This window comes from Mytilus edulis, chromosome 3 (assembly GCF_963676685.1).
Source record: "Mytilus edulis chromosome 3, xbMytEdul2.2, whole genome shotgun sequence".
Taxonomy (NCBI): domain Eukaryota; kingdom Metazoa; phylum Mollusca; class Bivalvia; order Mytilida; family Mytilidae; genus Mytilus; species Mytilus edulis.
This window is the reverse complement of record NC_092346.1, coordinates 17,900,974-17,928,791: the sequence shown is the minus strand read 5'-3', so window position 1 is coordinate 17,928,791 and position 27,818 is coordinate 17,900,974. Positions and strand designations below refer to the sequence as shown.

At 32.1% G+C, this 27,818-nt stretch overlaps 2 protein-coding genes across 2 annotated transcripts; one reads left to right on the top strand and one right to left on the bottom strand.

Annotated features, from left to right (window-relative positions):
* The first annotated feature begins 125 nt into the window (after window positions 1-125).
* LOC139515933 (histone acetyltransferase KAT5-like) lies at window positions 126-22,473 on the top strand. The gene is made up of 12 exons (XM_071305703.1): window positions 126-165; window positions 268-325; window positions 2,632-2,700; window positions 3,331-3,494; window positions 5,478-5,552; window positions 6,707-6,859; window positions 9,530-9,613; window positions 10,636-10,725; window positions 11,557-11,697; window positions 18,118-18,211; window positions 18,722-18,884; window positions 22,002-22,473. The coding sequence occupies exons 1-12, from the start codon at window positions 127-129 to the stop codon at window positions 22,216-22,218; spliced, it is 1,347 nt and encodes a 448-aa protein (XP_071161804.1). The 5' UTR covers window position 126; the 3' UTR covers window positions 22,219-22,473.
* Window positions 22,474-23,114: 641 nt separating this feature from the next.
* LOC139515932 (post-GPI attachment to proteins factor 4-like) lies at window positions 23,115-27,329 on the bottom strand. Its single transcript, XM_071305702.1, has 2 exons — window positions 27,199-27,329; window positions 23,115-24,614 (listed from the first exon to the last, which is right to left on the bottom strand). The coding sequence occupies exon 2, from the start codon at window positions 24,545-24,547 to the stop codon at window positions 23,327-23,329; it is 1,221 nt and encodes a 406-aa protein (XP_071161803.1). The 5' UTR covers window positions 24,548-24,614; window positions 27,199-27,329; the 3' UTR covers window positions 23,115-23,326.
* Between the last annotated feature and the right edge of the window lie 489 nt (window positions 27,330-27,818).

Sequence of the window (27,818 nt, the reverse complement as noted above, 5' to 3'; positions counted from 1 at the left end):
TTAATAAAATGAAAATTTGTCAATAAAAACAATCGAATGAAGGTATAAATATTTATTTCATTATTACAATTATTACTTTTATTTTTTTTAAAGGAAGCCATGCGTAAAAATTGTTTTGTGCATTCAATGCAGAGCTACAATATGACCGTGATGACGGAAGTGCAGGTCCCTTATATTTTTTCAATTTTGAAGCCTTTAACCCTTATTTTGACCTATTTTGTCATGTCAAGTTATATCTTTGAAATTATTTTTATTTATATTTTTCAGACTGAAATAGTAGAAGGGTGTAGAGTGCCAGTTTTATTGAAGAATGGCGATGGATGGCGTAAGTTATGCTAAGGGAGACAATCAAATCATGTAAACACACAATGGGGTCATAATATGGAACATTCAAATGTGTGCAAATATTTAATGCATTACAGTTATTAAAATATTTATGCTTTGTCTGTTTAAAAAATATAGTTTTGAAACCAGATCCTTCCGTAATGACATGGAAATGATTCTGATTTATGTGACCATTTTTTTCTCAGATTATCCATCATTCTAGTAAAGCTGTATACACCTCATTGCTAATCCAGGCTGACCCGAGAATCTGTCCAGCTTTAACTATTGACGTTATATAACAATCACTTTTCCATTGTGGTATCAGATATTTTGTATTAAGACATCAAAAGAATATGAGGCAGGCATTACCTGTGAAACGGACGAAATCTGTATGCATATTTTTTTTTGTCGTAACGTTTCAGATTTTGGTTCTGATGTTTTTTATGTTATGACGTCATATTCAATGTTAAAAAAGAAACAAAGAAACGCTATCATCAAATTCACCTGACAACTAGACCGGTAAAGAAAGTAGATTTCTGAGCAAATGCAGGAATTTAAAAAAGTCTGAAAATAATTTTGAGCTCATTAGTAGAATGAAAATTTTGGTAAATTTCCTGATTTTTTAAAATTTTGATTTAATTTATTTTATCACATATTACTGGAACCTGTGTGATGTCCAGGATTGAGGAATGGCAGACAAATAGCGATAAGGTGTATAGCAGGGTCTGTATGGGTCCTTGAATCCTGGAAAAGTCATGGATTTTTATTTTTTGGGGGAAAAGGCCTTTAAAAGTCATGGAAAGCTATATTTTAGTGAACAGTCGTGGAAAGTTATTATTGTTTGAACTGTAAACTTTATTAGGTGTCTATAAATATTTTTCATAGTTTTTGTCAAAACTGTTTCCTCAATAGAGCTACAAACAATGTCCCAGTTTGATAGCCAGTCTTGGTAAATGTAAAATGAGGATTTCAAAATTCGCTTCTTCATAATTTTTGGTAAAACTACATGTATATGACTGAAACTGGTTCCCTGTATGTCAAAAATTGTTGCAGTTTGCTTCATTCAATAACATTATCAGTATAAGATACCAGTTGTCGAATATTTTTAAAAATGTCTAGTCAATGATCAGTTGATTCAAGAGAAAAATGCCTGGTTACTGCCATTTTCAGTTTAAATGGTTGGAAAACCCAGAGAGGCAAAGTACAAACAATGGCTGGTGTAAAAAAACAACGGAGAATCTGCATTGAAAAGCCACTGTAAGAGCTCAAAACACATCCAACACTCAACTTAACTGAAAAGTTTCAACATTTTACTACATTATTCAATTGATTCAAATATTTCAAAACTTGAATAAACACTTATACTGATGTGTAGTTCATCCTCTTTCAAAGAATTTATATATTACCCTTTGGTTTCCTGTTTTTTTGGGTATGGAATTTTCATAAAACATCCTTGAAAAGTCATGGAAAAGTCATGGAAAAATGGAACAGAAGAGGCGTATGAACCCTGGTATAGATGATATGATGACTTGCCCTAATTATAGCTGATTTTATGATGACAAGTTATTTTTGTGAAAATCAATAAAATATCGTTCAAACTAAGTCACTTCAAATTTGTTATAATCACATTGATTTCATCACAGAAGGGTACAGAATGCAAATGAGGTATTAATACAAATATAATATAATACAAAAATGGTGCTGATACAATCCCAGTATTTGCTTATTTCACTAACCATTATTAAACACTTCAAATTAAATAAATCACTCTTATATTGGTAATTTTTTAGGACAACTTATATAATTGCTTCACGATAATGACGTCACATATTTCATTGAAAAAGTATGCATAGTACGAATTTATATTATGTCCTACGAAAACATGATCTGACTTTAATGCCCCATGACAATTTTATTTACATCTGCATGTATATTTGTGCACCATTTCTAAAAACCATAAAAAATTCTGCAAAAATTTGACTTCCTAAAAAAAACAATTGAAATTGTTGCAAGACATCAGAAAATTATTTAAAGATAGATATAGGGTCATTCGTGGAAAATTCAGCTGAACACTAAAAAGGGTCATTAGGTCTATATGTAACCATTTTGAGCTCTGTTTGTTATGTTCACCTTATAGGAAATTGAAAAATGAGTTTTCTAATATCTATCCTTAAATAATTTTTTCCTTCATGTAGAATCCTATTGTTTATTTTGGCTTTATTTGTCCATAAGGGAGAAATCTAACAGTAGTATAAAAACATTTTGGTGTTGCATTGAACTTTATAAAGATTTTTACATATTTTATAGACTTTGCTGAGATACTTGGAAAGAAAGAAGTCAATGGAAAGCACATGTTCTATATTCATTATGAAGATTGTAAGTATATTTGCAGTACACGGAAGGTTATTCAATTAAAAGTCAGTCTTGATGGTGATCATGAGTGATTCACTTTGGCATATGTTTGTACATGTGCTACATATGACATGGTCGTAAATTTGAGTACATAACTGAACACCAGCAACAACAGAACAATGAGGTTTTACTACTGTAAAAGTAGAAATTTTCGTTAAGGATTTAATTCGTTTATTTCTTGAAATAATATATCAGCGAAATTAAAAACCCCGCAAAATTTAAACTTCATATAATATAACACTTCCATTTAATGGAAACCATGAAATTTTGACCCCACGAAAATGAATGTTTCTACAGTAATTACCTTTTGGGAATTGTCTTTTCTTATCGTATCTAACTGTCTCAGTTGCATTGTCATAGTGTCCCTTGACTGAAGGAGGTTGTTATTATTTGATACCTATATGATAATCTAATATTAAAGTGACAACATAATTTACAAGTTCAAAACAAACTGCAGAACCTAAATTTTGTTTGTATTAATTAGTTGGTTGAAATTACAATCGGTCTATTTTCCTTGCCTCTATTGTGTATTTAATAAACGAATTATTGTTAAAACAGTTATATGACGATCCTCTATTCTTTGTTTATTTTTAGTCAACAAACGTTTGGACGAATGGGTTCCCGAGGAAAGGATGGACATGAACAAGTTAGAACCACCAAGGAAAGACCAGAAAACTCCCAAGAAAGAAGCTGCCAGTAAATTAGGATCTGGTCCAGGATCAAGACCTTCCAGTCCAGAAAGGGAAATAGTTATAGTTGTAAGAATTTTTGAGGGCATGATAAATTGTAGGCTTTGTCAGCTTATATTTTATATATAAAAAGATTCATATTCTGTAGACATATGAAAAAAATAGTTTCCTTCTATTGAATGTAATTGTTAAGCCAAATGGAATTTCAAAATTTTAGTTAATTCATTATACATATTTTTGCTTTTTAAGGAAAATAGGAAGAATGCCATTTGTAATGGGGAGTCACCACACCAAATATTTAACTGTTGCTTTTATGCCCTACCTAGGGGCGTTACATTTTGGGGTTGATGTGTCCATCTGTCCCGCTTCAGGTTAAAGTTGTTGGTTTAGAAATTTCCTGTTTCATACACATTTCTCTGTAGTAATTTATGATTTCCTTGTGAATCTTGTATAAATTTACGTCATACCAATGTGTGCGTTGTATAGAAATAATATGGAAACACTTTCTAAATAGACAATACAGATACTGACCCAATTTTTCATCCATTATCTTGAGATGACCGTGATCGTATTACAGTCATCAGCTTTACTCCAGTGAATGTGTATCCGAGGATAAAAATATTAGAATTTAAAAGGTCGTGGTTACTCAATCAAATTTGTTTCTTCACATTTAAAATAAGGTTTTACGAAGAAAAAAAATGTGGTTATCAAATTGGTGTTAGGACACGAGGCTGCCAACAGTTTCTATGCAAAAACTTTCAAATCATTTGATATTGACACTTTACCCTTTTATAGTTCAGGAGTAATGGTCCTTGATAGATTGGAAAATGACAATTTATGTTGGTTCTGTGCAATAACTTAAGAACTGTTCAACCAGTGCTTTTCAAAATTTTGAAAATTTTTTGTTAGTGATTACAAAATGGAGGTCAGGTTCAACATTAATGCATTTCACTTTTATCACTCAGGAGTTATTGTCGTTGATAGATTTTTAAATTTCACTTTTATGTCGTTTCTGTGTAATAATCTATGAAATGTTTGATCATTGCAAATTTTTATACATGTATGACAGTGTTCTAGGATTCCCATTACCCGTTACCCGGGGTAAGTGGATTAGGACAACGGGTAAGTCATTTTTTAGCCTTTGTCACCCGGTGGTAAGTCAATTTTCAAGTTCGGGGAAGCCGAAAAACTCTTGAAATTTCCCGGTCCTCTTCAATTTTCCCATATCTGCTTTTTATTTTTATTAAATCACGAGAAAAAACTTTGATAAAAGATCGAAGATTTTGTCGATGTCTATCGGCGCTTTTATTCAAGCACTCGTTTACTAGGTGTAATCAAGCGCAAAAGAGACCACATTCTTCTCCTATCATTCTAAAAGTCGGTCACGGTGTCGGTAAAATCGGAAAATCCGGATTGATAACTGGTGCTTAAATCGGGACATAAACGATTTTTTTTCTTGTCATCAGAGGAAAATAAACTTACAGTTGCATTTAGTATAGCTCTTAATAAATGACATAGTAATAACTATAACATATTTGTCAAATTTAGTAAGAAATCGGGTTTTTTTAAATTTTGTACAAAATTCAATCGTATCCGAATCCAGCTTTGTTCAGACAAACTTCACAACACATAATTTAAAGCATGTCATAAAAGTTTTTTGAGCGGCCACCAGACCCCCGCCGTCCGCATTGGTTGGCGGATTTAACTTTTAGATGTGGGTAAGTAATTTTTTTATTGATCTTACCCGTGGTAAGTCAAGGTGCCAAAAAAATCCTAGAACACTGTGTATGATGTTCAAATTTATGATGTTCACTTGTGCTGTTCAGGTGTTATGGTCCTTGATAAATTGAAAAAAGGCACAGTATGTGGTATGTCAAACAAGACTGAAATGCTTTCAAATTACAGAAAACCTTGATTTGCTGTTAATTTGTGGATTTATTTCAAATCTCAGGGTTGACAATTTGTTAAATACTTTCATACAATCTATTTACCATGATACTAAGACATCTTCTTTTTAAATAAAATTTAAGTTTCTTGTATTACTTTTTACAGAATGGTAACTCAACCACCAATAAAAAGGCCCCAATAGTCAACAGAAAAAGGCCAAGACCTGAAGAAGATATACTGGTAAAAATTAAATTTCTGTCAATAGGAATATAATGATACACTGCTTTCATGCACTTAATCCAAAACTTAAATACCTGTGTTTTTTAAATTTTATCCATTCATATTTCCATATGGGTTTAAGGAAGCCACAAAGATTGAATTTCCCGAAGTGCATACTTGCTTTAAGTAAATAAAGAAATTGCACACATGTAACCTACACCGAAATAAACTAACACCATATCTTATTATAACACAAGTTCAACCTTCAGCAAAGTTATACAAGACAGGGATAATAGTTTCCTGTTGATTTGAAGTTTTAAAATTGATATATATATATTGAGAGCCCAGGTGGTCGTGTGGTCTAGCGGGACGGCTGCAGTGCAGGCGATTTGGTGTCACGATATCACAATAGCATGGGTTCGAATCCCGTCGAGGGAAGAACCAAAAATTTGCGAAAGCAAATTTACAGATCTAACATTGTTGGGTTGATTTTTAGACGAGTTGTATATACATTATGTACACAGCCATGTATCACCATCATTGATGGCGATCCGATGGATACATCTGTTGTAGTGTTGTCATTGACTCAGACGTACTTATAAATATAATTATTTTCTGTGACTGTATATTACATTAATTTGTAGGATCCTTTACTATAGATAATTTAGCTGATCTGTAACAATAACATCTTCATGCCTTATATATCATGTACTGTAGTACGCCGCTAGATTAAAACTGACGACAAAAGGTAACACACGGCCAGCGAAAGCTCTTTTTTTGAGAGCCCAGGTGGTCGTGTGGTCTAGCACGACGGCTGCAGTGCAGGCGATTTGGTGTCACGATATCACAGTAGCATGGGTTCGAATCCCGGCGAGGGAAGAACCAAAAATTTGCGAAAGCAAATTTACAGATCTAACATTGTTGGGTTGATGTTTAGACGAGTTGTATATATATGTGCCATTAAGTTTGTTTCAACACATAATAAATAATCCATGGAAGATTTTACTGCTGCATGTATAAACAATTTCCAATATAAAGATAATAAAATTTCTTTTTACAAACAAAACTGAAAAAAAGGATTCCTCAAAAAATTAATATGATAAATTGAGGAAATACTTTATTGTTTCAGATCAAATACATATTTGTTATTAACTTTATTTCTTTCTTAAATATAGCTAGATGAAGCTGTTCCACCAGAAAAGAAGCCAAGACAGACAGGAAGTATGGTTGCCCATAATGATGATATCGTCACTCGAATGAAAAATGTAGAATTAATAGAATTAGGACAAAATCGAATTAAACCATGGTACTTCTCACCTTATCCACAGGTAATTGATAGGAGTTGTCTCCCATATATTTGATCTAATATAGTCTCATAACTTTATATGTCATTGTATATATTATTGTTCTCCCTGTTTATTTATGTTTGATATTATGTAATATATGTTGTTAATTTTGCCATAGCATTTCTATGCTTTTGCAATAGATTCATTCATACAATTTTAACATTCTATGATGATGAAGTCTTATGATACATGAAATGCTGTGATTCAAGAATTTCACCTCACTAAATGGAAATTGCAACCAAAATCTTGGTAGCCAACTGGGTCTCTAATTAAAATATTATAGGGTCCTGTGTTGCTTTAAATATTTTATTCCATAGGCAGATAATGGAGTGGGGCCTGGCCCCCCCCCTTTTTCGTGGGAAAAATTTGGTTGATTTTAAAGGGAATCACTGAAGCATGACTGGAGCGTATCTCTTTTAGGTCAGTCAGTGGGTCCCCTCTTTTGAAAAGTTCTGGATCCTCCACTGTATTCTGCTTTTTGTACGACCGCAAAAATTAAAAAAAATTTGGTCGTATATTGGTATCATGTCGGCGGCATCTGAATTGTTTCCAGATAATAACTTTTGAATAAGTAAAAAGAAATCAATAAAATTTGAACACAATGTTTATAATCACAAAAGGAAGCATAGGATATCTAGTTTCAGGACAAAAAGTTGTGTATTATTATTTCAATTGTTCTGAAATTGTACAGCAATCTTAAATACCATAAGTAGAAGGTTGGGATTTATTTTAAGGGGTTATTGGGCAAATAGTCTAGGAATTAAGGACCAAAAAAGGGGCCAAAACAAGCATTTTTCTAGTTTCAAGACAATAACTTGTGTGTAACTGTATGGATCTCTCTGACATTGTACCACAAAGGAGTAGGTTCAGTAAGACTCCTTTTTGGCCCCAAAATATAGCAGTTTTACAAAATTGTTAAAATGTAAACTTTAAGTTATTTATTGGACAGTAGAATGCTTCTGCTAAATAAATATGGGCTGTTTTTGACAATACAATGCACACATATCGGGTACTAGCACCATTAAGTCATGCTAAATTACTGAAATCTTCACAATTCTAGCATTTTAGTTAAATTTTAGACAGTTTTCGTGTGAAACGAAAGTGGCCGCATTCGTGTTCATCCTTAATATTGAAATGTAAGTTGTATTTTATGAAAATACATAACATATATAAAGGTTGAGGATGAACACGAATGCGGCCACTTTCATTTTTGACAAAAATCATCTGAAAAGTGACATTTTTCGGCATATTTGGTAGATTTTTCATATTTGAGCTTGAATCTGGTTGTTTTTAATGACTATATCAGTTAAAATCTTTCACATAAATTAATTGATTCAAATGAAATAGACCCTTAAGTGTTTAAAAAGTGGTCAAAATCTTTCGTAAGATAAACTTGAAATTTGAGGCCAAAATCGGTCCTTACCGGACCTACTCCTTTCCATATAACACAAGGAAGGCTGGGATTCAGTTTGGGGTTAATTTTCCCGAATATATAGGAATAAGGGGCCAAAAAGAAGCATTTTTATTCTAGTTTACAGACAATAATTTGTGTTTAAGTGCATGGATCTCTATAAATTTTTACGAGAAGGTTCCATATCACTATAGAAAGGTTGGGATTGATTTTGGGGGTTATTGTCCCAATAGTTTAGGAATTAGGGGCCAAAAAGGGGTCCCAAAATAATCATTTTTGTAGTTTTCAAACAATAACTTATGTTTAAGGTTATGAATCTCTCTAAAATTAAATCACAAGTTTCCATACCATGAAGGGATGGTTAGTATTGACTTTGGGGGGGGGGGGGGGGGGTTATGACTCAAAATGTTTCAGAATTAGGGACAAAAAAAGGGGAAAAACTAGGTATTTCTGGTCAATGGACAATTAAGACAATTTAAAAGCAGGGTAAGGGAGGTAATTTTAAAACATTTAACATACAATGTTGGTTATGTTCTGATTTACCTCCCTTACACTGCAACAGATTTGTAAGATCTTGACATTTTTTTGTGTGTCAGAAACTCATATTATATCAAAAATTTGATCACAATCCAAATTTAGAGCTGTATCAAGCTTGAGGCTGTGTCCATACTTGCCCCAATTGTTCAGGGTCCAACTTCTGCAGTCGTATAAAGCTGCCCCTGTGGAGCACCTGGTTTAAGTTCTTATATTTCAATTTAAAATTGCACACTTTATTGCCATTATAAAAGATTATTACAAATGCTGTTTTAAAAAAGAAAGAGAAAGAGAAAGAATAAATTATATTGCATGACAACACTGAAATATAAAGTATTCGTTAACCTAACGTAAGGTTGTCTACATATTTATATCTTAAATTATCATATGTGAGTCACAATCTGAATTTTTTTGTCGAGTGCCCAGATGTGATATGTAATTTTGAGAAGGGCTTAGCAGAGTGATACAGATAGCTGCAACACCAACAAACCAATATACATATGTTCCTCAATTTTAGACATGTCTTTCACAATATGTCATACTAGATTACTTCCAAAGCTCTGTCATCAACTAATCATAAAATAATTCAGTGTCATTTGAAACTTTTCATACTCTGTAAAGACATTAGAACTTTAATAGCAATACACATTTAGGTGAAAAATAAAAACAATGTTAACTTTTTAAAATCAATTAGATTTCTTTTTCAGGAATTAACATCCGCATCAATAGTGTATATATGTGAATATTGTTTAAAGTATGTGAAAAGTAAAAAGTGCTTAGAGCGACATTTGGTGAGTAATTTTAAAGCTATCTTTAAGATTGTTACTTTGAAGTAAAATGTAATAAATATCAACTTTGAAAAAAATTCTTTTCCTTCCAGAGAATATCATTTTTTTTTAATATCTGTTTTTTGTTGAGGTTCAGGGTTGTTTTATCCTTAGTTTCCTGGTTAACTTATTGTTTGTTATTTTGCCATGATTCCTACCTTTTCTGTCTCTCTTGCTTGTGATTTAAGATTTCTTCTTGGTATCATACCTCATTTATCTTGAAATAAACCACAATAAGCTTTAATTTTGTTGACAGATATAAATTTGATGCAAACATTTAAAAAACATTATCGCTATTTTGTACAATTTTCCTTTGATATTTTTCTGTGATATTTTTCATATCATGCTACTCGCTTGAGATGGAAAATTATCGCTAGAAATTAAGCAGGCACGTGGCGTTGGTAATGAAATTGACATGAAATTGGCAACGTCGTCATAGGTAAAATAGTGATAAACAGATTATCATTGGTCATCTCATTATAATAACGATAATCTATAAGTACAGTATGTTGTTACAAATTTGTTTAAAAACAATCAATTTAGAGCTCTTATATATATATATATACATCAAATGTAATTGACTAATACAAACTTAACTCAAACCATGCTGATTAAAATTTTAAATGAAGTTTAGCACACAACAGTTACAAAAGATTTCTGAAACTTTTCTTATTCAATAAAGAAGAATGTAGATCTATGATGTTATTATTGCTTTTAACTTTTTTAGAATATAGAAACTTGATTTCTTTTTAGACCATCTTAGTCTTAAATTCAAAATGGCAAGTAGCACTCAGTCACTTATATTTGATAAATTTGTTAGGGGTTTCTTCAGGAAAGCCTTTTTTACTATGTAAATTCTTGATATATAAAACTGGTTACCTTTTTACACACTGTGTGAATTTATAGAAAGTGATATTTAATCTGAACAAGTAATCAAAGAAGGTGAAATGCAAGTTGTTATTTTGTTTGACTTTTATTTTTTACAGTCGAAATGTTTATTGAAGCATCCGCCAGGAAATGAAATTTACAGAAAAGGACACATATCATTCTTTGAAATAGATGGTCGGAAAAATAAAGTAGGACTTTTAAACTATACTTGCATGAAACACCTCCCTTATGGTACATTCAATTAAGTCTTGTTGGTTTAAACAAAAAACACACTTTTAACACTTTAGATAGTAAAGAATTCTCACTTTTTTCGGTGTTAAGATTTTACAAAAAATGTGTGGTATCTCAGCAAATTTTAAAACCAAGAATGAAATTTAAACAGTGAAATAATGCGGTTCTTTTAAACCCTGAATTGGATATCGAATGTATTCACGGTTGATTCATTAAAACATTGATTAAAGGACAAGAAAAACAACATCCTAATACACCACTTTTATTATATTGATTGATATGTTTCGGTATCAGGTCATAAAGAAACCAATCAATAAAGACACATCCAATTCTATAACATCTGGAATTTTTCAACTCCAAAATTTTGTGTGCTCACTGTAAACCTAAATATTAAAAAAGAAGATGTGGTATAATTGCCATTGAGACAACTGTCCACAAGAGACCAAAATGACACAGACATTAACAACTATAGGTAACTGTACATCTTTAACAATGAGCAAAGTCCATACAGCATAGTCAGCTATAAAAGGCCCGGATAAGACAATGTAAAACAATTCAAACGAGAAAACTAACGGCCTTGTTTATATAAAAAAAACGAATAGTTTTGGAGAAATTTGTTTTCATATAAGTCGTAAACATTATTGTTCTGGTTTGATGGTGATTGATATGGATTCAACAAGATTCAGTAAAATTAATTGGATTTGATTTATATTTTTATTTCAGTATAACTAAGATGAAGTATTCAGTGAAATGTTATTTTGAGTTTATGATAACATATTATTTTACAGGCATATGCTCAAAATTTATGTCTGCTAGCCAAGTTATTTTTGGACCACAAAACATTGTATTACGACACAGATCCATTCCTGTTTTATTGTATGTGTGAAATAGATATCAAAGGATACCATATAGTAGGATATTTTTCAAAGGTAAGATTTGTATATATAGAACATAAACATTTCCAAAGGTTGCAGGTTGGGAGCTATCTGTAACATGAGCAGGGACATTCGTATCCTCAGACACATTATTTTTTATGCCCCACCTACGATAGTAGAGGGGCATTATATTTTCTGGTCTGTGCCTCTGTTTGTTTGTTCGTCTGTCCGTTCGTCCGTGGGTCCGTTCGCTTCAGGTTAAAGTTTTTGGTCAAGGTAGTTTTTGAAGAAGTTGAAGTCAAATCAACTTGAAACTTAGTACACATGTTCCCCATGATATGATCTTTCTAATTTTAATGCCAAATTATAGTTTTTACCCCAATTTCATGGTCCACTGAACATAGAAAATGATCGTGCGAGTGGGGCATCCGTGTACTATGGACACATTATTGTTATTATTTGAATATGACATCACACTTTATCTGTCATGAAGGTAAAACAAAACCTTAATAAACCTACTATGAACATATACTTTTTTTGTTGTTAAAAAAACATTTATTATTTTATTATCTGTATGTCCATTCAAATAACAAATATTTTTGTCACATTTTTCTCTGTTACTATCAAACAAAATTTGTTCATAAAGACATTTTTGGTCAGCAGCATACCGATATTTAAGGAATAATTCATGGAAGCCATAGATTTGTCGGAAGTTACCAATCTGATATTCAAATTGTATCCTGAGCATTATAGCATGTGTAAATTTATATCAAACCTATGGCTTCAATAAATTATTTCGATACTTATAGGACAGATACTGTCATTAAAAAACTGAAGCAGAGTGGGGCTGTTCATCATTTTTACTCCCTGTTAGATAAAACTACAACATTCTAATAAATCTGTAGCTTGCATAAATTATTTTGTTAATAACAGCTAGAAAAAAATTGTTTTTAATTATGCCCCACCTACGATAGTAGAGGGGCATTGTTTTCTGGTCTGTGCCTCCGTTCGTGTGTCCGTTCGCTTCAGGTTAAAGTTTTTGGTCAAGGTAGTTTTTGAAGAAGTTGAAGTCCAATCAACTTGAAACTTAGTACACATGTTCCCCATGATATGATCTTTCTAATTTAAATGCCAAATTATACTTTTGACCCCAATTTCATGGTCCACTGAACATAGAAAATGATCGTGCGAGTGGGGCATCAGTGTACTATGGACACATTATTGTTATTATTTGAATATGACATCACACTTTATCTGTCATGAAGGTAAAACAAAACCTTTATAAACCTACTATGAACATATACTTTTTTTTTGTTAAAAAATATTCATTATTTTATTATCTGTATGTCCATTCAAACAACAAATATTTTTGTCACATCTTTGGGCCAGGTGAGCTTTTCTCATCACTTGGCGTCCGTCGTCTTTGTCCATCATCATTAACTTTTATACAACCGCAAAATTTTTTATTTTTCATCATATATTGCTATCACGTCGTCGTCTTCGTCCTGCATCGTCGTCGTCCGAATACTTTTAGTTTTTGCACTCTAACTTTAGTAAAAGTGAATAGAAATCTATGAAATTTTAACACAAGGTTTATGACCACAAAAGGAAGGTTGGGATTGGTTTTAGGAGTTTTGCTCCCAACATTTTAGGAATTAGGGGCCAAAAAGGGCCCAAATAAGCATTTTCTTGGTTTTCGCACTATAACTTTAGTATAAGTAAATAGAAATCTATGAAATTTAAACACAAGGTTTATGACCACAAAAGATAGGTTGGGATTGATTTTGGGAGTTGAGGTCCGAACATTTTAGGAATTAGGGGCCAAAAAGGGGCCCAAATAAGCATTTTTCTTGGTTTTTGCACCATAACTTTAGTATAAGTAAATAGAAATCTATGAAATTTAAACACAAGGTTTATGACCATAAAAGGAAGGTTGGGATTGATTTTGGGAGTTTAGGTCCCAACAGTTTATGAATTAGGGGCCAAAAAAGGGCCCAAATAAGCATTTTTCTTGGTTTTCGCACCATAACGTTAGTTTAAGTAAATAGAAATCTATGAAATTTAAACAGAAGGTTTATGACCATAAAAGGAAGGTTGGTATTGATTTTGGGAGTTTTGGTCCCAACAAAATAAGGGGCCCAAAGGGTCCAAAATTAAACTTTGTTTGATTTCATCAAAATTGAATAATTGGGGTTCTTTGATATGCCGAATCTAACTGTCATGACTGTGTATGTAGATTCTTAACTTTTGGTCCCGTTTTCAAATTGGTCTACATTAAGGTCCAAAGGGTCCAAAATTAAACTTAGTTTGATTTTGACAAAAAATGAAATCAGTTAGGTTCTTTGATATGCTGAATCTAAAAATGTACTTAGATTCTTGATTATTGACCCAGTTTTCAAGTTGGTCCAAATCGGGGTCCAAAATTAAACTTTGTTTGATTTCATCAAAAATTGAATAAATGGGGTTCTTTGATATACCAAATCTAACTGTGTATGTAGATTCTTCATTTTTGGTCCTGTTTTCAAATTGGTCTACACTAAAGTCCAAAGGGTCCAAAATTAAACTTAGTCTGATTTTAACAAAAATTGAAATCTTGGGGTTCTTTGATATGCTGAATCCAAAAATGTACTTAGATTTTTTATTATGGGCCCAGTTTTCAAGTTGGTCCAAATCAGGATCTAAAATTATTATATTAAGTATTGTGCAATAGCAAGTCTTTTCAATTGCACAGTATTGCGCAATGGCAAGAAATATCTAATTGCACAATATTGTGAAATAGCAAATTTTTTTTTAATTAGAGTTATCTTTCTTTGTCCAGAATAGTAAGCAAGAAATATCTTATTGCAAAATATTGTGCAATAGCAAGATTTTTTTTTAATTGGAGTTATCTTTCTTTGTCTAGAATCAACTTAAATCGTTGTTATATACAATATACAATGTATATTCACTTTTTACTACCAACTGATAAATTAAAATAATCTTTACCATTCAGTGATAACAAGCAGTTTGTTTACATCTTAATATTTTATGATGTATTTAAATGAGTAGTTATTGTTGCAAACTCCATTAGAAATTTTAATTGAGATTAGTTTTGGAATAAGGGAAAGGGGGATGTGATTAAAAAAATTGGGTTCAATTTTTCTCATTTGAAATTTCATAAATAAAAAAGAAAATTTCTTCAAACATTTTTTTGAGAGGATTAATATTCAACAGCATAGTGAATTGCTCGAAGAGAAAACAAAAATTTTAAGTTCATTAGAACACATTCATTCTGTGTCAGAAACTTATGCTGTGTCAACTATTTAATCACAATCCAAATTTAGAGCTGAATCCAGCTTGAATGTTGTGTCCATACTTGCCCCAACCGTTCAGGGTTCAACCTCTGCGGTCGTATAAAGCTACGCCCTGCGGAGCATCTGGTTGGCTTATAACTCAAAAACCAAAGCATTTAGAGCAAATCTGACGAGGTAAAATTGTTTATCAGGTCAAGATCTATCTGCATTGAAATTTTGAGATGAATCTGACAACGCGTTGATAGGTTGCTGCCCCTGAATTAGTAATTTTAAGGAAATTTTACTGTTTTTGGTTATTATCTTGAATATTATTATAGATAGAGATAAACTGTAACCAGCAATAATGTTCAGCAAAGTAAGATTTACAAATAAGTCAACATGACCGAAATGGTCAGTTGACCCCTTTAGGAGTTATTGCCCTTTATAGTCAATTTTTAACCATTTTTCGTAAATCTTAGTAATCTTTTACAAAAATCTTCTTCTCTGAAACTACTAGGCCAAATTAATCCAAACTTGGCCACAATCATCTATGGGGTATCTAGTTTAAAAAATGTGTCCGGTGACCTGCCCATCCAACCAAGATGGCCGCCATGGCTAAAAATAGAACATAGGGGTAAAATGCAGTTTTTGGCTTATAACTCAAAAACCAAAGCATTTAGAGCAAATCTGTCATTGGTAAAATTGTTTATCAGGTCAAGATCTCGCTGCCCTGAAATTTTCAGATGAATCGGACAACCCGTTGTTAGGTTGCTGCCCCTAAATTGGTAATTTTAAGGGAATTTTACTGTTTTGGGTTATTATCTTGAATATTATTATACATGTAGATAGACATAAACTTTAAACAGCAATAATGTACAGCAAAGTAAGATTTACAAATAAGTCAACATGACTGAAATGGTCAATTGACCCCCTAAGGAGTTATTAACCTTTATAGTCAATTTTTAACAATTTTTATAAAATTTGTAAATTTTTACTAACATTTTCCACTGAAACTACTGGGCAAAGTTCATTATAGATAGAGATAACTGTAAGCAGCAAGAATGTTCAGTAAAGTAAGACGTACAAACACATCACCATCACCAAATCACAATTTTGTCATGAATCCATCTGCTTCCTTTGTTTAATATTCACATAGACCAAGGTGAGCGACACAGGCTCTTTAGAGCCTCTAGTTGGTTATTATCTTGAATATTATTATAGATAGAGATAAACTGTAAACAGCAATAATGTTCAGCAAAGTAAGATTTACAAATAAGACAACATGATCGAAATGGTCAGTTGACCCCTTTAGGAGTTATTGCCCTTTATAGTCAATTTTTAACCATTTTTCGTAAATCTTAGTAATCTTTTACAAAAATCTTCTTCTCTGAAACTACTGGGCCAAATTAATCCAAACTTGGCCACAATCATCTATGGGGTATCTAGTTTAAAAAATGTGTCCGGTGACCTGCCCATCCAACCAAGATGGCCGCCATGGCTAAAAATAGAACATAGGGGTAAAATGCAGTTTTTGGCTTATAACCAAAAACCAAAACATTTAGAGCAAATCTGACATGGGGTAAAATTGTTTATCAGTTGAAGATCTATCTGCCCTGAAATTTTCAAATGACTCTGACAACCCGTTGTTGGGTTGCTGCCCCTAAATTGGTAATTTTAAGGAAATTTTACTGTTTTTGGTTATTATCTTGAATATTATTATAGAGAGATAAACTGTAAACAGCAATAATGTTCAGCAAAGTTAGATTTACAAATAAGTCAACATGACTGAAATGGTCAGTTGACCCCTTTAGGAGTTATTGCCCTTTATAGTCAGTTTTTAACAATTTTTATAAAATTTGTAAATTTTTACTAACATTTTCCACTGAAACTACTGGGCAAAGTTCATTATAGATAGAGATAACTGTAAGCAGCAAGAATTTCAGTAAAGTAAGACGTACAAACACATCACCATCACCAAAACACAATTTTGTCATGAATCCATATGCTTCCTTTGTTTAATATTCACATAGACCAAGGTGAGCGACACAGGCTCTTTAGAGCCTCTAGTTCTCTGGTACTATCAAACAAAATTTGTTCATAAAGACATTTTTGGTCAGCAGCATACCAATATTTAAGGAATAATTCATGGAAGCCGTAGATTTGTCGGAAGTTAACAATCTGATATTCAAATTTTATCCTGAGCATTATAGCATGTGTAAATTTATATTAAATCTATGGCTTCAATAAATTATTTCGATACTTATAGGACAGATACTGTCATTAAAAAACTGAATCAGAGTGGGTATGTCCTGTATGTGGGGCTGTTCATCATTTTTACTTCCTGTTAGATAAAGCTACAACATTCTAATATTTCTGTAGCTTGCATAAATTATTTTGTTAATAACAGCTGGAAAAATTGTTTTTAATTCTTAAAATTTTCAAACCAAACATTTGCCATTTTTACTTTACATGTTTTTTTCATAAGCTAACGTCAAATCCAGAGTTGACATTTCGTAACTAAGGAGCTGCCATTTTGACTTGCTGAAAATATGCCAATAATTTAACAGAATAGAAAACAAAACCTACCGTAATGCAGTATTATACAAATTTTGATAGTTAACATATCGGAAAAACCTTCTGCTTTAGCGTAATTATTTCTATGACATCATGTTTTGAAAGGATTTAAATGCACAAAACACATGAATAGACTTCACAGAATTTTGTTTTATTTGGATTTCGTAGATTTCTTCAAGCATTTGTGCATTTGTTCTTTTTGTTATGCATCTAAATGAGAATAAAAGTGTTGTAGTCTTTTTATAAATGCAATTTATTTAACATAAAATCGGAATAGTGAAATAGGTTCGAATACATGTGGATTAAGTGGGAGGTATATTGTAACATCCATTATTATATATATCTCTGAGTCTGTGCTTTGTATCGATATTTTAGAGAATTTGATCACAGTGTTGTTTACAAAGCGAAAGAAGCACGTCATATTAGAATTAGTTGTAACATACAATGTACAAGTGCTTTAAGGATCTGTCCGACAACAACCTCATGTTTTCTAGTACTTTGAATTACAAACAGGGGAATGCTTAATAATTGAACATGTGTATTTTTGTTGTTTAATGTTGTGATGTTTTCTCAGCTCCATATACCCTACATCTCTTTGTATAGATATATGAAATTCTTTGTGTTTTAGGAGAAAGAATCATCAGAAGACTACAACGTAGCCTGTATTTTATCACTACCTCCATACCAGCGGAAAGGTTATGGTAAACTCCTTATAGAATTTAGTAAGTCAAACATTTTATCTTTGTGCAAAAAGTGTTGCCAATTTGAGGCTTTGTACTATAAATTTCAGTCAATTTTGTGGTGTTTTAATTTATGATACAAAAATTCTGACTTGAAGAATACAGTTTGTACAACTCAAGCAAATTTAACAATCTTTTGCTTTTAACTGCATTTTTGCCTAGGGTACTATTTTATTTTAGTATATTGTTTCAATTTAAAAACTATGTATTATTTCATATTATATTATAAATCATATACAATATGGTTCTGCTCATGTCGTATAAAATTTTCAGTAATATATTTTGTAAAGTACTAGAAAACGAAAACACATCATCATCGATTTTACTATTGACTCAAATAGAGCTATCTAAACATACTTTTAACTTATCAAGTTAAGCACCAGCAAAAATGACCAGGGGGTCAAACATCAAATTAAGTGTGTCATGTTAAAAAATTCTGTTCATGTTTTAATTGTCAGACTTTTAGGATTAGACATTCTTTGTGTCTTACAGGTTATGAATTATCAAAGTGTGAAGGAAAAACTGGTTCCCCAGAGAAACCTTTGTCTGATCTCGGTTTGCTATCATACAGAAGTTACTGGTCCCAGACAATTTTAGAAATACTCATAGGTCTGAAACCAACAGAAGGAAATGAAACTCCTATTATTACAATAAAGTAAGTAGATAAAAAACCTAGGGTTGTGTTGGTTTGCTGCAAACAGCAAGTTCTCAAAGGGACATAAGCTACAAATTAAACAAAAAATCTAAATTTTGTGCATTTAGTCAGCAAGTTCATTCTTTAAAAAGAAAAGAATGCAAACTTTGGATAGTGAGACAAGGGAGACACGAGGAATACTCATTTTGTTGACTGATGTGATTTACAAAATAATTCTAATCCACATAAAGGAATGATTTATATATATTTTTAACCTATATAGACATCAAATCAAGCAGACCTAGAAGATCATCAGCATAAGATTGCATGTGGTTGTCGCTTACTAAAAATGTATTTGCATTTATGTTTTATCGGGTAACATAACAGTCAGCATTCATTTGGGGTTGTCTCAATGGGTAATTTGATTGCTTTAGGACTTAAAAACACATGAAATCCTAATACATTATATCAAGCTTGTACATTGTTAATTGTTTCTTTCAGACTTGTTGTAATTCAGAATATTTATTTAATTTTTATAAAAATTGTTTTAGACTTAGTTTAAGGTATTCGTTTGAACTTTTTAGCTCACCTGTCCCGAAGGGACAAGTGAGCTTATGCCATCACTTGGCGTCTGTCGTCGTCTGTCGTCGTCGTAAACTATTTCAAGAATCTTCTCCTCTGAAACTACTGGGCCAAATACTTTCAAACTTTAACTGAATGTTCCTTAGGGTATCTAATTTATAAATTGTATCCGAAGTTTTGATCTATCAACAATCATGGTCGCCATTGCTAAAAATAGAACATAGGGGTCAAATGCAGTTTTTGGCTTATAACTCAAAAACCAAAGCATTTAGAGCAAATCTGACATGGGGGTCATATTGTTTATCAGGTCAAGATCTATCTGCCCTGAAATTTTCAGATGAATCAGACAACCCGTTGTTGGGTTGCTGCCCCTGAATTGGTAATTTTAAGGAAATTTTGCTGTTTTTGGTTATTATCTTGAATATTATTATAGATAGAGATAAACTGTAAACAGGAATAATGTTCAGCAAAGTAAGATTTACAAATAAGTCAACATGACGGAAATGGTCAGTTGACCCCTTTAGGAGTTATTGCCCTTTATAGTCAATTTTTAACCATTTTTCGTAAATCTTAGTAATCTTTTACAAAAATCTTCTCCCCTGAAACTACTGGGCCAAATACTTCCAAACTTTAATTGAATGTTCCTTAGGGTATCTAGTTTGTAAATTGTATTCGAAGTTATGATCTATCAACAAACATGGTCGCCATTAATAAAAATAGAACATAGGGGTCAAATGCAGTTTTTGGCTTATAACTCAAAAACCAAAGCATTTAGAGCAAATCTGACATGGGGGCAATATTGTTTATCAGGTCAAGATGTATCTGCCCTGAAATTTTCAGATGAATCAGACAACCTGTTGTTGGGTTGCTGCCCCTGAATTGGTAATTTTAAGGAAATTTTGCTGTTTTTGGTTATTATCTTGAATATTATTATAGATAGAGATAAACTATAAACAGGAATAATGTTCAGCAAAGTAAGATTTACAAATAAGTCAACATGACGGAAATGGTCAGTTGACCCCTTTAGGAGTTATTGCCCTTTATAGTCAATTTTTAACCATTTTCGTAAATCTTAGTAATCTTTTACAAAAATCTTCTCCTCTGAAACTACTGGGCCAAAGACTTCCAAACTTTAACTGAATGTTCCTTAGGGTATCTAGTTTGTAAATTGTATCCGAAGTTGTGATCTATCAACAAACATGGTCGCCATTGCTAAAAATAGAACATAGGGGTCAAATGCAGTTTTTGGCTTATAACTCAAAAACCAAAGCATTTAGAGCAAATCTGACATGGGATAATATTGTTTATCAGGTCAAGATCTATCTGCCCTGAAATTTTCAGATGAATCAGACAACCTGTTGTTGGGTTACTGCCCCTGAATTGGTAATTTTAAAGAAATTTTGCTGTTTTTGGTTATTATCTTGAATATTATTATAGATAGAGATAAACTGTAAACAGCAATAATGTTCAGCAAAGTAAGATTTACAAATAAGTCAACATGACGGAAATGGTCAGTTGACCCCTTTAGGAGTTATTGCCCTTTATAGTCAATTTTTAACCATTTTTCGTAAATCTTAGTAATCTTTTACAAAAATCTTCTCCTCTGAAACTACTGGGCCAAATACTTCCAAACTTTAACTGAATGTTCCTTAGGGTATCTACGGTAGTTTGTAAATTTTATCCGAAGTTATGATCAATCAACAAACATGTTCGCCATTGCTAAAAATAGAACATAGGGGTCAAATGCAGTTTTTGGCTTATAACTCAAAAACCAAAGCATTTAGAGCAAATCTGAAGTGGGTAATATTGTTTATCAGGTCAAGATCTATCTGCCCTGAAATTTTCAGATGAATCAGACAACCTGTTGTTGGGTTGCTGCCCCTGAATTGATAATTTTAAGGAAATTTTGCTGATTTTGTTTATTATCTTGAATATAATTATAGATAGAAATAAACTGTAAACAGCAATAATGTTTAGCAAAGTAAGATCTTCAATTAAGTCAATTTGACCAAAATTGTCAATTGACCCCTTAAGGAGTTATTGCCCTTTAAAGACTTTTTTCACAATTTGTTCATCATGTTGACTTACTTTAAAAAATCTTCTCCTTTGAAACTGCTGTATCAATTTCAGCCAAACTTAGGCTAAATGAGTTTCAGAGTATCTAGTATAAATTTTATATTTTATTTCCTTGTATGTCAAGAAACATAGCTCCTATGGCTAAAATAGAACATAGGTGAAAAAGATTATTTTTTTTGGCTTTTGAAGAAAATAGGACGATCCAAAAAACATTTAAATAAATTGAAAAGCCAAAATAATCATTGATGAGAGATTTAACCAAAAGAATTAAGGTGAGCGATTCAGGCTCTTGAGAGCCTCTTGTTTTATATGAAAGCAATCATTTGCTGCCTAATAATGGTATGGCAATTTCTTCTTCCAAAGGCATTTTGTTTCTAGACAAAACATAGATTCAAACATTTTGCTTAGGAACTACTGAAAAGAAGTTAACTTAATAAGAAGATTAATCAATATGATGATATTGTTTTTTTTTTATTACAGTGAGATCTCAGAATTAACCAGTATAAAGAAAGAAGATGTGATATCAACGTTACAACATTTAAACCTCATAAACTATTACAAAGGACAATATATTGTGACTTTAGCTAAGGAACACATGGACACGCATAATAAAGCATTACAGAAACGCAAAATTAGGATTGATTCTAAATGTTTACATTGGCAACCGAAAGACTGGAGTAAGCGGGGCAAGTGGTGAATAGAGTTATCTCCCATGTATTGTGTTCAATATTTTATGGCAAGCATAGAGAACAAATTATTTAGATCTGAAAGTTTCGTTGAAGTGAAAGGATTTGTAGTATACTTAAAAGATGTGATTTGTCAGATGAAGGCAGCAATGGATTTGTAAAGACAGAATGGCTGTTTCCATGGATACAGTCTGGTATTAGTTAAAACAAGTGTTGTGAGAGAATATTCTTGTGACACAATAACTAATAAAAATGAATGATAAAAACTGTTTTTCTATGTGACTGTGAATATTGTGTGTATGGCTTGCCTACAGTAGTATGGTCATCATATTGCTCTGGTCTATACATATGTACTGTATTAGGTTAAGGGTTTGGTTTAAGATAGTTTGTCATGTTTTGGTCACATCAACTTAAAACTAATAGGTACAGATATTCATTAGGAAATTTTCTGTAAATAACATATATATATATATACATATATATGTCAGATTAGAGTTTTGACCTAGCTTTTACAGGTCACTATACATACAAATGTGAGTGCATGTGGGGCATAGTGTTCTAGGCCTTTGGACACATATTCTTATTACATAAGAAAAAACAACAAGAAAAAATTGCGTAACATTAATTTTCACAGAATGTAAGTACTTGGTTAGATGATAAAATAAAAGATAAAATTATAAAATAACTGATCTAAAATTCAAATTTTGAAAAGAATTTAAAAAGAGACAGAACAATACATACCTCACAATTACAGGTACCAAATGAGTGTATGAAACATGTATGTATAGTTTGTTTTTGGAGTTTAAATTTTTTCGACATTTTATTCTTGAATTAGCTACTATATTTCTAACATTGAACATTTTTTAATGGCCATAAAAGTAGACAAGATACAACCTTTGTAACTATTAATGTATTTAAAACTAAATTCTGTATTTTTTTTATAAGCAAAATGTGCAACAAAAGTTTCCATGACAATTTCAAGGCAAATATTTATTTCTGTTTATATCATAATTTTAACATGAATAATATTCAACATATCATTTTAGAGAACAGTACTTTTGAATTATATGCAGGATCACCCGTTTATATCACTTTCTGATTTCTCTGTATCAATTTTCATTAAGAATCGTCAAATATAAACTCTTCTGCACTTTTATGTGTGTTTGATGATAATGATGTATACATGCCAATGTGATTAAACAAATTTGGTTCAATTTGATATGCAGGGATACCAGATTGTTTAATAAAAGTATGGAGAGCTAAATCTGTATGCAAATCTTTGTAATTGCTTTCAAGAAAGTTGATCACTTCAGGTATGAATGGACTAGAAAACAACATGGCTGGTGTACAGCAGCCAGGGGAAGGTCTCAAAGTATAAAAATGTTTAGATGAACTGAAAAATTCCATTACATTTTGTCTTCCTATTGTTAAAACTACTAATACAAATAACCAAACACCATATAAAAAATATGCATCTCGTATAAAATTAGATCTAGATTTACACGTCATTACATTTATAGCAACCAAAGTGCTGCCCCCTATGCATCCTATACATATTATTTCTGATAATCTTGTCAATTCAAAACCATATCCTTGCCATTTTGGAGGGTAGAACAGTTTTATGTATGCAAATTCTTCTTGCAGGGTACTCATAGATTTCCTTTTCAAATATTGTAATTTATGATGAATTATTTCTAAAGCATTTGACCTTGGCATTGAGTCATCTTCAATCATCAACACATATTTTGGTCGAAGAGAATGTGCAGTTTCCAAACAGAACATGTAATCAACTGTTTCTTTGTAGTAATTGTTCGGATAAATTTTAGTACCGTATAAAAATCTCCGCTCAAAATCATATGTAATTGGCAAAGAAGACAACCCATATCTTTGAATTACCGGAATGCTGGACTTTAATTTGACAACTTCGGTGTAATTCTGAGGAAACACATCTACGTTACATATAATCATAATTTTATTTGGAAAGATTTTATCCTGAACAAACATTTTATGAGTAGCTGCTACGGTCTGCAAGATGTATCCAGATTTATCGTACTCTTGATTTGTTCTGTTGATGGTCACTATGACAACAGCTAGTTCAGGTTCTCCAATAAATTCAGGCAATGAGATTTCATTGATTGTTGCCAAATATTGCTTTGCCTTTGCCAGACGTTGATTGTTAAGTGTATTGGCCCATGTTTGTATTGAATCTTCTCCATGGAATAAAGTAAATACCATTGAAAATGGTTTATTCCGGCTATAGAATACCACAACAGGTAGAATGATGGAAAAACTTAGCAGAAACAATATCATGTGTGGTAGAAGATTCGATAAAGCAGCCATTGTATTTTCCTCACTTCCATAACTTTAAAACCAGTTGTCTAATCCATATTAAGTATTGAGGGAAATTCTGCAATAAATAAAAAAAACTCAACATGCAGTAAACATTTTATCCTACTAAAATTGAGAACATAAATTATATGGTATATCCAGAGACATATAATACATGAATTATATGTCTCTGGTATATTCAAGAGCAAAATATGAAAGACTGCTGGTGTGTCCATTATTAATGAAATATACAAATTGTGGAATTTCAAAACTGTCATTTATATGGGACGATTAAACTGTGTTAACTCAAACGATATCTTCTGATAATGCGTTTTCTAAGTTAGGAATTCAGATGTTTCCTTTATGGTTTGCTATTGAAATCCCTATTGATATCCTTACTGATATTCCTATTGGAAATGGTTTGTAGTGAAAGGAGTATGGTAGATTTAAATTGTTGCTCAAGGAATCGAGGCTCACACATGCATCAATAAACAAGCTTGACCTTTTACTCTAATCCTCATGTATGAATACTAGTACATGTACATGATGTAATAGCACTAACTAAGTTTTGTATCTATAATTAAAACTCGCCTGCAGTGCAGGGGTTTCGTAGTGACTTAAAAATCGACAGTTGCTGCTCTGCTTCGACGTCAAGGACATTATATCGGAGCCATATTAAGAAGACTAAGCTTAACATATACCAATCACGCCGAAAGCAAGTAGAGTACTGCAATTTAAAGTAGTGGTGTTTAATTCTTCTTCTTGAAAAACTTTGATTAAAACCAATTACTATATGTTATGGTTTTCCAAGTTCTAAGATAGCAGGTTGTTCTGGTTGTATGCGTTTTCCATGTTCTACGATAGTAAGTTGTTCTGATTTTATGTGTTTTCCAAGTTCAAAGATAGCAGGTTGTTATGGTTTTATGTGTTTTTAAAGATCTACGTTAGCAGGTTGTTATGGTTTAATGCATTTTCCAGGTTCTACGATAGCAGGTTGTTGTAATTTAATCACGGGTGCTTGGAAGATGTGACCCCTTTTTCTTTGTAGCAGATATTTTCATATAATTTCTTTAATGTTTCAACATTACTTCATTTTCCATTATTTATGGTTTTCTTGCTATTACTAACACAATTTTACATTGTGGACCGTTTATAGATATACGCCACCTCTCTACCTTTGTTCGTTTTAAATATGCATCTAATATTTGCCACTGGATGGTAAGTAAGTTCAGCGCTAATAAACTGAAATTAAAGATTACGGCGATTTTTATCTTGAAAATATCTATATAAAGACAGGGACAGATGAAATTAAAGATTATGACGATATTTGTATTGGAAATATCAATATATAACAGGGACAGTCTATAGTTATTAATTAAAGGGGTTCATTCCCCAAGTTATTTTTAAAATAGCATATGTGAGCCTAGGAGCACGCATACAAAGTGTCAAAAACAATCGAACTATATATAGTCGTGCATAATGCGGGGTTCACACATTGCCGATTATTGCTCCCGTTTGAGATCAGACAGCGATACGACACGAAAAGTGAAAAAGTCGGATTAGTATCCTCAATTATCTGGAATGTCCTATTATTGTCTGAACGCAGTCGTTTTAGTTCGTAACAGGTTCCTACTGGTCGGGAAGGGTCCGAATAGTTTGGTAAAGCACCCCGACAGTTAGGTGCGTCCCGTAACATTCGGGGAAACTCAGCCGATTTTTTCTAGTCGGATTACAATCGTTCCTATGTCGTGACAGATTCTGCTGTATCGGATCGAATTCCTAACAATGTTCTGTGTATTCGGGACGGTGTCCTGTGGAACGGGAATGATCTGGAGAAGTCCCGACAATAACAGAATACAATACGACTGAGACCAGACAAAGCCGTTTGCAATGCGATAGAGCGGACCGTGATAGGATTACGTTCCGACAGTACCCGATCATCCCGATTATGACGACAGTTTTCGAACGGATAACTTCCGTCAGCGTCGGTTCACTGTCTTGTCACTATCTGATCTCTGTCGGATTACATTCGGTAGAATCGGGACGCAGTCGTGACAGACTCGGTCGAATTTTACCTGGCGAAAGATACAAATCGAATTTCCATCCACGATTCACACGATCTTGATCAGACTTTTGACAAATTTTAATCGGGAATGGTCCTGTCAAGGACGGCAGTAAAAATCGTGAATATGTGACCCCAGCTTTAAGCTGAGTCCATATAAAATATAAACCAACGTAATCATCGTATGATATCCACAGAAATTATTTATTAAAATGTATGTTGTGTTATTTTGTCTATTCACATTGTGTGTAATTGCATCTTATCACATTTATCTTTATATACTTCTTCTCAAATTCCCTAACTCTAGATCTGTATAAAGATCCTAATATGTGACGGAAAAGTATTCAGACTTTGTTAAAACTTGTTTGATCCTACAGATTTGCCTCTTTGAGCAACTAAAATATTTTAAAAATTGACTTACACCAGAGACATGTATATACATATGTGTATATATACCTTGATAAGTTTTCTTAAAACCTGCGAATAAGACTGTGTTTTAATAGCAAAGATTCTATAAATAGATGAGAAATTTAAAGAATAATATTATTATGAATTCAATATCATATGTTATAAACATGGAAATTAATTTAGACTGTCTTACCTGGTCGTCTATTACTATGACTTTACATCAATCTTAAATGGTGAAGCTATTTTTAAAATTACTATAAAATTTACACCTGATTGAAGATCACACGAAACATGCGAAACCTAAAGTGTACTGTAACACGAAACTATCCGTTAAATTATGCATACATATATTTAAATTAGTAAAATTAGTAAAGTAAAGGTATTTGAACCGTTTGTTGTACTCGTAAAATAATTAAGCTAAGAATCAACTAAACTATTGAAGTCCTGACTCCATAATTTACAAAAACGACTATACATGTATATAATATTAGATAAGAAGAACGACTGGCTACATTTTTGTCGATCTCCGTTATTGATTATTTGATTACCTGTGAAATTGCTGATATTTCTGCTCACACGGTATAAGTACACAACAACATGAATATATGGCATTTTAAAGTTCATACCATATTATTTATGTTATTATATAATTAATCCAAGTATGAATTCTGGTCGATTTAAATTCAGTTACGTCCGAAGAAAAAAGAAGTTATCAGTTTTGAAGTAAAAAGAACTATGAAATGCTTCAATTATAAATACCAAATGTCTTGAAGACCACACTATGTATTCGGTATTAAAAAAAATATAGAAAAT